The sequence below is a fragment of the Vanellus vanellus genome (genome assembly GCF_965231255.1).
Source record: "Vanellus vanellus genome assembly, chromosome: 23".
In the NCBI taxonomy this organism is placed as follows: Eukaryota; Metazoa; Chordata; class Aves; order Charadriiformes; family Charadriidae; genus Vanellus; species Vanellus vanellus.
This window is the reverse complement of record NC_138928.1, coordinates 1,412,658-1,426,755: the sequence shown is the minus strand read 5'-3', so window position 1 is coordinate 1,426,755 and position 14,098 is coordinate 1,412,658. Positions and strand designations below refer to the sequence as shown.

The 14,098-nt window shown below is 55.5% G+C and overlaps 2 protein-coding genes across 2 annotated transcripts; one reads left to right on the top strand and one right to left on the bottom strand.

Annotated features, from left to right (window-relative positions):
• The first annotated feature begins 417 nt into the window (after positions 1-417).
• LOC309680878 (alpha-1,6-mannosyl-glycoprotein 4-beta-N-acetylglucosaminyltransferase-like) lies at positions 418-6,543 on the top strand. Its single transcript, XM_082494635.1, has 4 exons — positions 418-479; positions 3,712-3,849; positions 4,152-4,299; positions 5,104-6,543. The coding sequence occupies exons 2-4, from the start codon at positions 3,736-3,738 to the stop codon at positions 6,246-6,248; spliced, it is 1,407 nt and encodes a 468-aa protein (XP_082350761.1). The 5' UTR covers positions 418-479; positions 3,712-3,735; the 3' UTR covers positions 6,249-6,543.
• A 1,166-nt stretch (positions 6,544-7,709) lies between these two features.
• On the bottom strand, positions 7,710-13,560 carry TMEM9 (transmembrane protein 9). Its single transcript, XM_082494526.1, has 5 exons — positions 12,857-13,560; positions 12,334-12,425; positions 11,782-11,890; positions 11,147-11,278; positions 7,710-9,027 (listed from the first exon to the last, which is right to left on the bottom strand). Exons 1-5 carry the CDS (start codon positions 13,169-13,171, stop codon positions 8,878-8,880), a joined length of 798 nt encoding a protein of 265 aa, XP_082350652.1. The 5' UTR covers positions 13,172-13,560; the 3' UTR covers positions 7,710-8,877.
• Positions 13,561-14,098: the final 538 nt, after the last annotated feature.

Here is a 14,098-nt window from a genome sequence, read left to right as displayed (position 1 = left end):
GCTCAGCACATGATGCTATCTCACCCCGGTGCGAGCCAAGTGGTAGGTTTGCACGGGAGTTTGGGGTGCCGGGGCTTGGCGAGAGCCGTCGGGGGGGTCTGATAGTCCCTGGGGGACTGGGGCTGCTGGGGGGGATGGCGGGTGGGTGGGAGAGAGCCAGTGCCATTGTGGGATGCCCAGTCCGGGGGGAAGGCTGAGGCTGCCCGAACTCCTGCGGCGGGGCTGGGGTCCCTTTGCCCCATCCCACCCAGGGTCCCCCACCAGCCCGGGCGGTTCACTGAGCGCTCGCCGCCGTGGGACAGAGGACGCCGGCGGACGCTCCTCCTCTGCGGGAGGCAGGCGAGGACTCGGGGTGGGGCTTTCCCGAGCGAGAAACCAGAGTCCAGCCAGGCCTGGGGAAGCTGCCAAGGCTGAGCACCCCGGCGAGACGGCGAGGCTGCCGCCGCCGTGCACCCACGCGCTGGGCTGCCGCGCACCCCGTAAGTCTCTGCCGCCTCGGTGGGCGCATCCGGAGCGGTGCTGGGTGTGAGCCATCCCACTGGTGTCGTGGGACGGGGCTGCACGGGAAAGGGGTGTCCTGAGCCGGGGGCGCTCAGGGACCCGGGGAGGGGGTGAGGGCAGGGATGGTGGGCTGGGGGTCCCCATGCTGCCAGCTGTGGGGACCGGATTAGACCCAAGCGTCCCCTTACCAAGCTGCCCGCAGAGACCCCCCTGTGCTGTGGGGCTGTGGGAGACTTGGGTTGACCTAAAGCTTCGGTTCCCAGCGTCCTGCGCCACCGAAACGCGGCTTTTCCCTTCCTTCCTCCCTGCGGGATGGCCCTTGGAGCAGAGACACCCACAGAGCGTGGGGCTGGACCCCAGGCTGGCTCCCAAGGGGGCCCAGGAGCACCCGGTCCCACACAGCCCCGAATGGCTGCGATTTGCCCATCGGGGACATTGGGCTGCAAAAATTTTCTACGTTCTCCGCTCGAGCAAGCGGAGATTTCTGGCCCTGCCCCTCTCCATCCTGGGGACCCCCACCGGGAGGTGGTGAGGAGCGCTGACCCCTGATGCGGAAGACCTGGTGCTTACCCCGCTGGCTGATGCACAGCCTTTTTTCGTGCCTCGGTTTCCCCCAGCATGGAAAGGCGCTTCTGGCAGCGGGACGGTGAGCCCCGGTTGTTCCGCTCCTCCCCGTGCACACAGCCCCGCTCTCCCCAGCGCCGGAGGAAGCAGCTGGAGCCGCCTGTGCGCGGGGAGCATCCGGCCCTTCCTCGCAGCCCCGCGGGACCGAGGCATGTATTTACTCGTTCTCCTTCCCCTCCGCTGCTGGACTGAGTCACGGCTGCTGCGTCACACAGTCCATTTGGCCAGGAGTCTCCTAACGAAGCGGAGGAGTTTTGTCTGGCTCCGGGTGAGCGGCTCTCAGCAGCCAGCTGCTCCTGGCCACCGGCCCAATGGCCTCACAAGAGGGGGTGGCTTTTGGGGACATCCCCAGCAGGATGCTGAGCTGTGGGGAAGGTGCATGCGGTGCTGGGGCAGGAGTGGGGACAGGGATGCTCCGTGGAGGCACCAGGAACAGGAGCAGGTGCCGGGAGGACGCTGCGTCCCAGTGATATGCCCGCAGTGGCACGGCCCCTGCTTGTGCCCGCCTGGCTGGGCTGCTTTGATTCAACACGGATGCAAGAATCCAAAGCCCAATTAGGGGGCTAATTATGGGGCTGTGTTCGTTACCTTCTGGTCTGTTCAGCCTGTGATGCAGAGCGATGCCGGAGGGGTGAGGTTTGTGTGACCCCCCATTCCCCACGGGTTCTCTGTTCCCACTCCATGGACAAAACCGCTGCCCGTGGGACCTGGGGGTGCTGAGCAGCACCTTGTTTTCCACCCAGGACAGGCCAGTGGCAGCCAGACACCCTCCCAGCTGCCAGTAAAACCTTTGGCCACCCAGAGTACAAATCCGCCCAGCTCGGTGTGTGGCCAGCCGCCAAGCCTCGCCATTCCCAGCTCACCCCGTGGCCTCAGATCATGGAGGTCCAGGCTTGGAAATCCACCTCCAGGGTGGCCTTCACGGTGTGATGTCCCCGTGGGCCAGGATGGGGCCCTAAAGCTGCTCCCCATTAAGCCGGCGGGCAGCCTGGGCCCCCATCGCTGCGGGACAAGGAGAGGCCGGGGGGCTTTGGGAAGAGCTGGCCATAGGGCTGGCCCGTGGCAGTGAGCACCCCCAATTCTCCCCACTCTCTGCTGTGACTTGGGCAGAGATTTTAAGCAGCTCCAGGAGCTTGTTGTCCCCCCCCCCCCAAGTGCTTCGAAGAACCAGCGCTAACCAGAGCTGAGCCTCCTGCATCCCCTTCCCTCATACCCGCGGGGTTCAAGCTTGGGGGGGGTGTGGGGGGGTGCTCCACTGCTCCCCTCGGCCAAGATGGGGCTCGGTAATGCCATGGCTCAGCCCAGCCCTCCCCGGGAGAGAGCAGCTCGCTCGGTTTTAATTGCTTATCTCTCACTAATGTTCCTGTTGATAATGAGCCATGTTCCTGGGTGACGTCAGCGCGGCAAGGACAGCACCGGCTGCTGCATCGGGGGGACCTGAAGCGCACCAGCCCCTTGAGATGCTAACAGCCCCCTAAAGGAATTTTGGGCATGAAAACGGGGAGTTTCTCCTTAAAATAAGCCCAGCACACGCTCCAGGGCGGCGGCAATGGATGTGCTGCACCGGCCTCTGCTGTTTGGGGAGCGCAGGTGGGCTGGGAGCACCCGCTGCACGGCGGCAGTTGAGGCAGTGATGGATTTAAGGAGAAGTCGTGGGTAAAGCCCAGCCGTCGTTCAGGATCGCTGGCAGCTTTTTCGGCGTTTTATTTTATGGCTTGGGAGGGCTTTTCCCCCACATGTGTGCATTCAAAGACACTTTGACCCAAACCAGCCGACGCGCTGTGAGCAGTTTGGATGGGGCTGAGCGTGTCTGCGCCACCGGGCTGGGCACTCGCACGCTCTCCGCTCTCCCCTTTTCCGGGGCAGACCCGGTCGGTTGTATTTACAATGGAAAAACCCCAGGCAAACACAGGAGCCTTTTAACCTCCTGCCACGCCTCTGCTACAAGGCAAAATATCTCAAGGGCAGTACGAATTCCTTGAAGGTGACACTCTCCCCTCTTTGGGGACGGCCTTCTTGTCCTACCGAGCAAAGGATTTGGCGGGGACGGGGCACAGAGGCGGACGGGGAGCGGGGCAGGCAGGAGGGGGTGGGGGAGCTGCGTCGTCCTTGCAATGCTGGAAGAGCAGCCCGGGGTCCTTTGAGACTTGAGCGTTTTTGCCAGGACTTGCTGCCAAGTCCCAAGGTCTTGGTGACAGCTCCTGGAGTGCCACCCCGATCCGTAAGCCTTCCCCGAGGTGCCTATCGCCTGCGTTTCTGCTGCCTCCAGCTCCGGGGCTGCTGCACGGGATGCTGCAGGGCGGCCGGGGGTCCTGGCTGAGCTGCTGGCATGGATTTTGTACCTGGGTGATTTTTTTTTTTCCTGGCTGGATTGGGGTGTCCCGTCCCTGCCTGCCCAAAGGGGACGGTGCTCAGGTGGTGTCTCCTTGGTGCCCTACGGCTCCCCCTGGGCGCGCACCCCTGGGTGCTCTGGGCAGAGGGGTCAGCCCCGGGGGCTGCATCCAGGTGCTGCCCCACCGTCCTGTCCAGGGGATGGGGGTTTTGCCCGGGCTGTGCCCTGACCTGACGCACCCCTTCCTCCCGCAGACCTCAGCGTGCCGGCCCGGTGCTATGCGATGCTCCCTGAAGCGCTCCCTCACGGCTGCGCTCGCAGCCTCCTTCCTCCTCCTCCTCCTCCTCCTCCATGGGGGCAGCCGGCAGGAACAGGATCTCGATCCCCTGGAGGTGAGTCCCCCACCAGCTGTGTCCCGCTGGAGGGACCACTGGAGCATCCTCCTCCATCCCTGCCTGCCCCACATGGACCCCAGCCCCAGCTCTGCTCCCTTCCCTGCCCCATGGCACCCCCACGCCCCAGCTCTGCCATCTCCTCTCCCTGGGGCTGCCCTGCGCACCTGGGCCTCCCCCCATCCAGGAACTGGGAGGGCAGAACAGGGGCTGCCCCTCATTTCTGGGTTCCCCCTCTTGTCCTCCCCCCTTTGCTCACGTGTGTCCGTGGTGCTCTGGGGTCTGACCTGTGCCCCATCCAGGTGGAGCTTAGGGGCTTGGCCCCAGACACCGTCCTGCAGATGCTTCAGCCAGAAGGAGCCCAGCGCATCCTCAGGGACATGGATGGCCTCTCCGCACTCCACAATGTCTCCTGCCACCTCCTCGCTGGCTCCCTGTCACCCCACAAAAGTGAGTGGCTCCAGGACCCCGGACTGGGAAGGGCTGGGGATGAAATAGAGGGGTGGAGGAAGGTCAGCGTGCTCCAACCGTGGTCCATGCTTCTGCTGCTCCTTGGGACAGACCCATCTCCGTGCAGCTGAGTTTCCTGCTCTCCAGTTAGATGGTGGAGATGGTGGGGCTGAACCATCAGGACAACCGCATAGTGTGAGAGATGTGGGACAGGTGCATGAAAAGCAATTCACACACAAACACCATGGGAAGGCGCTTAGGGCAGCCCCACAAGAGCCCATGCCAAAACCAGAGGTCCCGTACGTGCATGGTGCTACACAGACCAGCAGCAAGAGAAGCTGCAGTGAAGCTGAAAAAACGCAACCACAGCAGAGCTGCGGGGAGGGCAGAAGGCTGCCTCATCCCAGCATGGTTGCATCTCCGCAAGGTCCGGAGATGCTTCGGGCATGCTTCCAGGACGTGCAGGCGTGTCATGAAACCATCCCTGCCCCATAGACTGGCTCGCACTGTTCCTTCCCCAAGTTGTGCTTTTTTTAAGGTGTTTTTTCCCAAATATTTCTTCTTCAGAGGAGCCTCTGACTTCTCATCTTGGCCTTTCCCTGCCCTTTGGCCACTTCCTGAGGCACTGGGGGCTTCTGCTTCAGAAAGAACCTGCTGGCCTTGGACATGGGGCCATAACCATGTGGGTTGGCCACATGGAGAGCTTTTTGGAGCCCCCTCCTTATGGCTTGCAGGGAAAAAACCTCACCATGGTACATCCCAGGTCACCCCTCAGCCTGCTAATGCCTTTCCTTTGCTTTGCAGAATTCCTGGCAGTGGGATTGGCATCGGTGCGGCGGCCACGTGGCTACTACCTCCCAGCCACGCTCCAGTCCCTCTTCATGCAGTCAACAGAGGAGGAACTGCAGGAGATGGTGGTGGTGGTGCACTTGGCTGACGCGGACCCCGCATGGAACGTACGTGTAGCCACCGACATCGCCCGCAAGTTTGCTCACCACATCCTCCTGGGCCGGCTCCTGCTTATCCATGCTCCCCATGAGTTTTACCCCACCCTCGAGGGCCTCAAGAGAAACTACAACGACCCAGAGGAGCGGGTGAGGTTCAGGTCCAAGCAGAACGTGGACTATGCCTTCCTCCTCGCCTTTGCCGCCAACCTCTCCTCCTACTACTTGATGATTGAGGATGATGTGTGGTGTGCCAAGTCTTTCTTGACAGCCATCCGCAAGGCACTGGCTTCCCGCGAAGGCTCCAATTGGGCCACCCTTGAGTTCTCCAAGCTGGGCTACATCGGTAAGCTCTACCGCTCCAGTGACCTTCCTCGCCTGGCTCGCTTCCTCTTCCTCTTCTACCAGGAGATGCCCTGCGACTGGCTGCTGGTCCACTTCCGCCTCCTCCTCACCCAGAAGGACGTCATCCGCTTCAAGCCCTCCCTCTTCCAGCACATGGGTCTCTACTCCTCCTTCCAGGGCACCATCAACCGGCTGGAGGACGATGAGTTCCAGAGTGATGCCTTGGACCTTCCGGACAACCCACCAGCGACCTTGTTCACCAGCATGTCCATCTTTGAGAACTACGAGCCCCTCAAGGCTTATGGCACAGCAGAGGGGTATTTTTGGGGGAAAGACCCAGCAGCTGGCAGCGTCTTCTCCATCGTCTTCCAGCAGCCGGCCCATGTCACCCGTGTCCGGGTGTGCACGGGCTCTGAGGACCGCCGAGGTGATTTCCTGCACGCCGGGGTGCTGGAGCTGGGCCGGCAACGGCGGGCCAATGGTCGGGACTGCTCTGCCTACACCATGGTGGGCACCTTCGAGAAGGGGACCTTCGAGAGACGGGGGCTGGAGAGGCGCATGCCCGGCCCCGTGGAGTGCGTGAGGATTCGGGTAACACGGGACCAGAATGAGTGGCTCATCATCCAGAGCATCGACATCTGGACCACGGAAGACGCCTGAGCAGGGACAGGCGGGTTGCCAAAGCGGCTGCATTTTGTACTAAGAGTTCCTTTATTTTTCTCACTCCCTTTTTTGATAAGCAGTTAAATTATTGACTCCCCCTGGCGCTGCCGCCTGTCTCCAGAGGGACGGCGGGCGCTGCTGTGGGACGTGGAGGGGGCTGGGAGCGGGACCCACCAGGCCCTCCCTGCTCTGGGGATGCTCCAGTGAGCAACACAGGGGGTGTGGGAAGAGCAGAGGTTTGGGAATTTCAGGCTGGGCAACAGAAAACATTTCCTCCCAGGGAGGATGGTGTACAGGACAAAGCTAATAAGCTAATTAACAAACCAAATAATTAACCAGGCAGTGGCATTTTTTGCAACCTCTCCCCACCACTCCTTCCCCATCTGAGTTTCCCAACCCACCGGCTCCTGATTTCTAACCTGTACGTTTTTTTCCTGTCCTATCCCATTTTCAAGCTGTTCCTGGGAGGGGCCAAGGGAAGATACGGGGGTGCTGCTCACCAAACCCCTCGCCCTCCAGGATGAGGGCCGCAGGGGGCCGGTTGCTGGGAGCAGGACCCACCACCACTGGTGACCACTGATGTCCCAGTGCTGATCAGAAGAGCACCGGCCACCAGATGGACCCATCGCACCAGCTCAGTCCCTGCATGACAGCCATGGCAGCTCTCGTCCGTCCACCGCTTGCGTTCAGACCTGTCACATAGATTTTCGCCCTCTCCGGGGGCCGGAGTTCCCAGGGATCACACCCCGAGTCCAAGAGGGATTCACAGCAAGAGAGAAGGACAGGGAAGATGGGGTTTCTTAAGAGGGGAGAAAGGTCCAATGATTGACCATCATGGAACAAGGATGGGTAAAGGAAAATGTGACCTTAGTATAACGCAAAGCTCTGGGTACTTTTTAGCCCGGTGAGGTGCTGAAGGGTGACTGGGGAACACGCCAGCTGCATGCACAAAGCCCATGAAAAACTTCTGTTCAGATTTGTCTGGCATGATCGGCTTGGAGGGCTGGATCCTGCTAGGCAGTGCGATCACCAGCTGCCGGCACTAGTATGCAAGGCGGTGACCGGCACCTCTCCCGCTCAGGCTTTTAGCAACAATTGCTCAGCTTTGAACAAAGAAGAAGGAATTCTGATCCGCTCGACCTTCCTGCAAGACAGCCTGGAGCAGTCTTTCACTCACTTGGGCCAAGCACCACTGCGCTGGTTTGCCAGTGTTTTAAGCCTGGCTCTCCTGCAGCAGGACAGTCACTCTTCGAGCACAGGGAGGCACAAACCAGTGCCAGGGGACACACCTGCAGTGCCAAAAACACCCAAGTGCCGTAACCACAACTCAGCCTCGAGGTCCTGTGTCAACTTGCCTGCTGGGCACTGGAAGGCAGTCTGGAGAGCAGCCGCTCGGTGCTGGGAGCCCCAGACCTGGCACGATGGGACTTTTCCCTGAAACAAAAGCCAGCCATGTAATAGATCTTTGTCTGCATTTAATACAGAGATGCTACATGATAAAATCCAGCCACCTTCCTGACATTATCAATGTTCTCAGTGGGATCAATATACACATTGCAGAATCACTCGTTTCCTCCACACAGCTCAAGCACAGTCAGAGCTCTCGGAGTGTTTTAAGTAGCAGAAGTGTCCCCTTTCCAGGCCCCAAGACCCAGACAAGTGCTTACAGGGCTCCAGTAGAGCCTTCGCCCCAGTTCTCTTGGACACAAATGCCCCTGACCACACTGTGAGAGCATGTGGGGTTACTAACGTGGGTACAAACGGAAAGCTTTCTCCCTAGTATGCTTTTATCCACTGCTAAAGCAGGAAAAGATATAAATGTAAATCTACCTTTTACCTGTTGGTCTCTTACTTGTGAATGTACTAATCAGTTCTGTGATACTCACCGGCACAGAAACAAGCCACAATCTGTTACGCTGGTGTAAATCCGGACAGAGTCCACTGAATATAGAGTGGAAATCTGCTCAGTTTACACCAGGGTAAGCGCGAGCAGCAGCTGACCCCTGGCAGGGAACCCCCTCCTCTTTCTCCCCATGTGACACACTCGTCTCAGCACTACGATGCCCAATTAACATCAGTGCAAACTGGAGGAGGAGGAGGCTTCTTCACCCCGGAGGAGCGCCACATAATTTATCCCACATAAAAATTATTCCATTATTTTTATCCCAGAAGACTCAGCCAGCTTCCAACGCTCCGTATCGAGACCCCGGTCTGTGATGCGGGGGTGGGCTGACAGAGACTTCAGTCCCAGTGAGTGGTGCCCGCAGGGTCCAGCTGAGCACAGCGCACTGGAGCTGCAGCCCTCGCTCACGTCAGCCTGTGGTGAAGCGGGGCAGCAGCGCTGCATACAACCGACCATTTACATGCAGCCATGGGGCTAACGATCAGTGCAGATCTCAGCCGGGTAAGGGTTTAAGGAGCCTCTGGGCTGAGAGGTAAAGGGCAAGGGGACAAAACCAGATGCAAGCGTTTTGGGTCTGCTTCTCTCTATGAAGACGGTAAATCAGAGAGGGTTAGAGCTTTCAGTCAAACACCACAGACGTCCCGAAGGATGATGTGCTGTCCGTCTCGACCAGCGGAGCTACCCCGTCTCTTGGGAAGTGGTGCTGCATAGCTCAGCAAAGATCTAGCTCAGCATCTTGTGGCGGTCGAAAACTGTCTTCCTCTGCTCCTGTACCTGGCGCTTCCAGCGTTGCTGGGCCCCCTCCACCCTCTCCAGCACCGTGTTGGCTCTAGTGCCAGATGGGGTGGGGGCTGTGGCCAAGGAGCGAGCATCCTGCAATGGAAAGAAACAGCAAAAAAGATCAAGACATGCCCAGCCCCAGCACAGAAGGCGGCAGTTCGACTCTGGGAGAAATTTCAACTGGAAGAGCGATGCAAGGCTTGAGTTGTCCTGACAAAGAACCTCATTTTCAGAGGTCCTCAACACCAGCCCCGTGACTCCAGCTGGCAAGCTTGCACTTGGGGACCACCCGTCACAGGCCACAAATAGAAAGTCCCCAGGACAGGAACTGCACTAAGTCTAAACCTCTGCTGGAAATCCACTGCTTGAGTCTGCCAGGACCTGCACTGCTAAAGCAAACTGCATCACCCCACTGAAATTGGGCCAACAATTTCTGTTGTCCTCAGCACACTAGCTTACACAGTAGCTGCTCATCTGTTTCTCGGACGGTGCTGCAGGACTTTCATCCAGCCCTGCTGTTCAGGCTGCTCCAACCAACCACATGTACACTGCAGTAATGTCAGAAGGTCCCTTGGATGGGGATCCATCATGGCACACAAACACCAAGGCTTATCCCAAAGAGTTTACAGTACAGCATGCTGGAGTAAGATAAACCTTGCCTAATATCAGGCATTTACAGTGTGCACCTAGATCTAAATCTGAATTATTCCTGTGGAGCAAAAGCATACTTTTAGGATACAATTCATCTCCTCCTGCAGGACCTCCTTTTTTCAGCAGAGGGAGGTAATGAACAGACTGTGCACGTCCAAGCAGCTACTCCTCACTTACATCGGTGTATGAAAGGATTGGGCCAAATAGTTTATATTTACAACAAAATATAAACAGGAAAATCTGATCCAGTGTTTTTTTCAGAGACTAGGAAAGGGCAGTATCTTCAAACCCTGCAGCTTCCCCTCTCAAAGTGTGACTGAGCATCCAGAGTCAGTAATTGCGAGGGAAGGCCTCCTCATGAGTCTCCTCCCAGCAGCCAGGGCAACACTTGAGCAGAGCTCTGGGGCTCCACCAAGGGAAGGAACTCTGCTCCAGGAGAGAGCTCTGCCCCACTAAACTGCACAAGTCTCAACTAAGAAAGCCAATGAGAACGCTGTGTCACAGAACCACACGCTGCACTAAGAGGCAGCAAGTCTTGGATGGCCTTTGCATCCCTCAAACAGAGCATGAGCTGCAGATGCAATCAAGCATGAGAGCTAATCACTATCCTCCACACTAGCCATCAGCTCTGCCTCCAACGCTTCCTCTCTGAGAGACCATCCCCATCTCAATCTCCTGGATTTCCCTGCAAGGGAAGGGAAGCCTCAGGGGAAGAAGAAGAGATTTAGAAGTCAGGGTGCTCTTGTTCTGAAATCCCCCTTGGAACCATGCCCGATCATTCCCCCTAAAGCAGTGCCTCTCTCCCAGCTGTTGTATACTGGATACTGAAATTGCATGAATTTCATGCAGCAAGAAATTTTTTCTCCCATAAAATCTGTGTGTGTGTCTGAGAGAGAGAGAGAGAGAGAGAGAGAGAGAGAGAGAGAGAGGCTGTCTTTGATGCTGGGTCCTGATCTTCTTGCCCAAGATGTCATATGCCAATGTCCCCCCAAAAGATGGGATCTGAGTGAAATTCTGCTCTGAGGAGAAGCACAAGGAACAAGAGCCTGGATACAACAGGCCCAGCCCCAAAGCAGGTCAAACAACAGCACCTCAGAAGCCGTTCTTTTAAGTATCTAGAAAAGATTTCTGCACACGTTTCAGCAAATAATTAAACCTGTCCTTCCCTGGAAGCTCACCACCAAGTAACTACACTGAGGACACAGCACAAACAGGAAACGTTTGACTTTTGGTTTCATCTAGACAGACAAACCAAATTCAGGCCACTTGGTAAAAAGCCACCCCTTGCCCCAGAGGACAGATCTCAACTTGGGCTCGTAAAACACAACTTGTACTTTGAATATTTCCCAGTGCTTCAGCACGGTCTGCACAGATTTGTGCCCAAATGTTTACCTGTGGTAAGTGCTCAAAAAGCAACAGTGCTGGTCCCACACTGGACCAAAGGAGACAAGCATGAGGTCACTGTTTCCCTGTCAGCCATTCTCTTGCCATCCCACCACCATGTCTCCACCATCACCACAGCCACCCACGTGCACCCTGCACGCACCAGCAGCAATCTCACCTCATTTTCCTCCTCATTGTGCAGGGGCTGGGTATAAGCATCTGGCTTTCGGATCAGAGGGTCCACCAGCACAAGGAAAGCCATGTAAAGCAGCAGTGCTCCCACCACAGACAAGTAAATGATGATGATCACCTGCAGTTAAGCGGAAAAGGATCAACAGTGTAGATAAGAAGCACCATAGAGGCCAGGAAGCTCCCTTCACAGCTGCCTCTGATGTTTGATCTCTTCCCTCATTCTAATTTTGCTCACTAAAAAGTCTCTTGCACTTGCAGGAAGGCCAATGAGACATTAAGTGCCATAACCGCCTAAACTGTGTTGATTTTTTCTGTGCTGTGCCAATTTAGGACAAGCACTGCATGTGAAAGGAGACCAACAAGATGGGTCCCTGGTCAGAGGTGCTTGGCACCATCACACATCCTCAGCAAGAAGACTGGGCTCCTGTGCAGCCTGCTCCTCACTGCCAGGAGTCCCCCTGGCTTGGACACGGTGCCCCTGGCACAACCACCATGTACTAGCTGTGATAGTCTTATTTTGCCTTTCTGGACTCTTCTCCAGGAACCCACCAGCGTAGCAGTGCCTGGGATGGAGTGCTACGGAAAGGAGGAGTCAGCCACAGGGAGCAGACCCGCAATTACCTTGATGGTGGTGGTGCTGCGCTCCTCGTACTTGCATTCACACAGCAGGCAGTAGGCCTCCACATCATTCCCTGGCACTGGCATTGGCTCCACAACGTGCAGGCAGTTGCTGCAACACAAAGAAACCAAAATCAACAACAGGACAAGGTGAAACCAATGTCCTGTGGAAGGAGGCTGGGGTGACTTTTTCTGTGCCCCAGCTTTCCCATCAGGCTGATAATGCCGAAGCGGTTTTAAGAGTTCTCCTCACAGCTCAGCTAGCCCAAAGTTCCTGGGACACACTATCCAAGCGCCTTCTGCAAGGATCCAGTCCAGGTGAAAGGGACTGGGGGACACACGCTACATCTGCTGAGAGCTGTGGCTTAAGAAATCATGCCTCCAGTTTCCTCAATCTCTGTTCGAAAAATGGCCCTCACCTGGGTTGAACAGCACCTACCAAAACAGCTTCCTCCACAAATGCACAGGCACGGAATCACTTCCTTAGCACCGGCTAGAAACTCTGGAGTGTTGGCTTTCACGTACTGACCCCTCAGGCTTCAACCCGCAACTCACCAGTCCTTCTGTGACACATTCTTGTTGTAAATGTGCCCACTGATGTTCCGGTACGGGGGACAGATGCACTTGCAGCGGATGTCCTCCGAGCTCTGCAGAAGCAAAAAGAGACGGCACTAGTGAGGGAACATGCATGTACAGTTCTGTTGGCCTCACTACCTGGGGAGTGGGAAAAGGCAAAACATTCTCTAAGAGAGAGAGAGGACTTCACACCATGTCTCTTCTTCCTGCACTGCTTCTTTCCCATCAATAACTTCACAGTTTTAAAATGCCTTGAGCACCTCTGCTCCAGACAACAGGCACTTTTCAAACAAATGTTAAAATGCAAACTCCAAAACACCACAGAAGGCAGTGCAGAGGCCACTGTCACGTACATTCACAGCTCCGCATATGATAAATACACATCTGCTAAGCAGTCCTTATCTTTGCAAACTTCCACGGAAGAACCATTGCTTCTCTGCTATTTTTGTTTCTGTTTTACCACACAGACAGTTCAGTGCGTGTAGAGAAGCTGTTCACTCACCTTGCTGGCTTGTGCTGGAGGAGAAAGGATGCAGCACAGCAGCGCAATCAGCAGCACGGAGCTCGCACACTTACGGGTGCACTGGGCAAACATCATGGAAGCCTGAGGAAACAAAAATTCACATCCAGGATAGTGGATCTCAGCTGAATGCAGCCAGAAAGAGTTAGTTTGAGCTTTCTTTTTTGGCCCACTTGCCTCTATTTTGCCCAGGAAGTACAAACTTAGCCCTGAATTAAGGCTGATGCCAGTCAGAAACTCCTGGAAACACTTTCCGCAGATCCCAAGAAACACTCTGATCAAAAAAGCTTCCACCATCTAGAGCCACACATCCAAACTACCACAGTCCTGCAAAAAATATTGCTGGCTTCGTTACAATTTGACTTCTGTAACTCCACATAACCTCCTGTTACTCTCTTATTATTGAAGAGCTCTGCAACAGGTATTTTGCTGCTGACAGTTTTGCCCAGTAAAAGATACAGAACTAGGAAAACCATGGACCAAGAGCAAGCTAAAGGAGTGCACTGCAGCCCCACTACTGTACTGTATAATAAATGTTAAATCATTCATGTTCTGATACTCAAAATCTTGCTTCTGAAGGGGTCAGCGTATTTTCATGAGCCATGAACTATGGCAAGAAGGTGGAATATTTACTGATTCCTAAACATCCTTTACCCCAAGATACCTGTTTAGTAAAATCCTGATTATATGCTTCTTGCTCCATATGCATAAAGTTGTTTTAGAGATGTGTATTTGCACAAATCCAAGAGAATATGAGTTCATTTTCTTTGCCACAAAAAGCAAAGTTAGTCTCAACAAGGCTGGTATTCACACTCGCATCGCCAGCAGGCTTGGAGACAAGAGGCACAGCAGGCTTCGTGGTGCCACCTTGGGGAGAGCCACTTCAGCACAGCTTTATTCAGGGAAGGTAATTTACACCTTCATTAATCAGCTCCATAGGGCACGTGTAATCCCACAGCTAACTCCAGGTACTTATACTCTATTACCTAACATAATTCCATTAGTAGTTACATCACTGGAAAATTCTATCACCGTGTGCTTTACCTTATGTCAACACTCTAAAAATTAATGTAACTAATTCTTCTTCTACTTTATGGATTACAAACACCAAGTTCTTCTCTTCTTTATTTAAACAATACACCAGCCACTTCTGACCAGTTGACCTGCCAAAACCCATGAAAATGCATTCCAGTCCTATCAGGTTATTGCAGGATTTCTTAACCC

What these genes read in the sequence shown, in the direction of transcription:
- LOC309680878 (XM_082494635.1), top strand. Translation starts at nt 3,736, where the DNA reads ATGCGATGCTCCCTGAAGCGCTCCCTCACGGCTGCGCTCGCAGCCTCC. An exon ending in AGGATCTCGATCCCCTGGAG is followed by an intron (nt 3,850 to 4,151) that starts GTGAGTCCCCCA and finishes TGCCCCATCCAG; the next exon opens with GTGGAGCTTAGGGGCTTGGC. An exon ending in CTCCCTGTCACCCCACAAAA is followed by an intron (nt 4,300 to 5,103) that starts GTGAGTGGCTCC and finishes TTTGCTTTGCAG; the next exon opens with AATTCCTGGCAGTGGGATTG.
- TMEM9 (XM_082494526.1), bottom strand. Translation starts at nt 13,171, where the DNA reads ATGGTGGAAGCTTTTTTGATCAGAGTGTTTCTTGGGATCTGCGGAAAG. An exon ending in CTCCAGCACAAGCCAGCAAG is followed by an intron (nt 12,426 to 12,856) that starts GTGAGTGAACAG and finishes TTGCTTCTGCAG; the next exon opens with AGCTCGGAGGACATCCGCTG. An exon ending in AATGTGTCACAGAAGGACTG is followed by an intron (nt 11,891 to 12,333) that starts GTGAGTTGCGGG and finishes TTTGTGTTGCAG; the next exon opens with CAACTGCCTGCACGTTGTGG.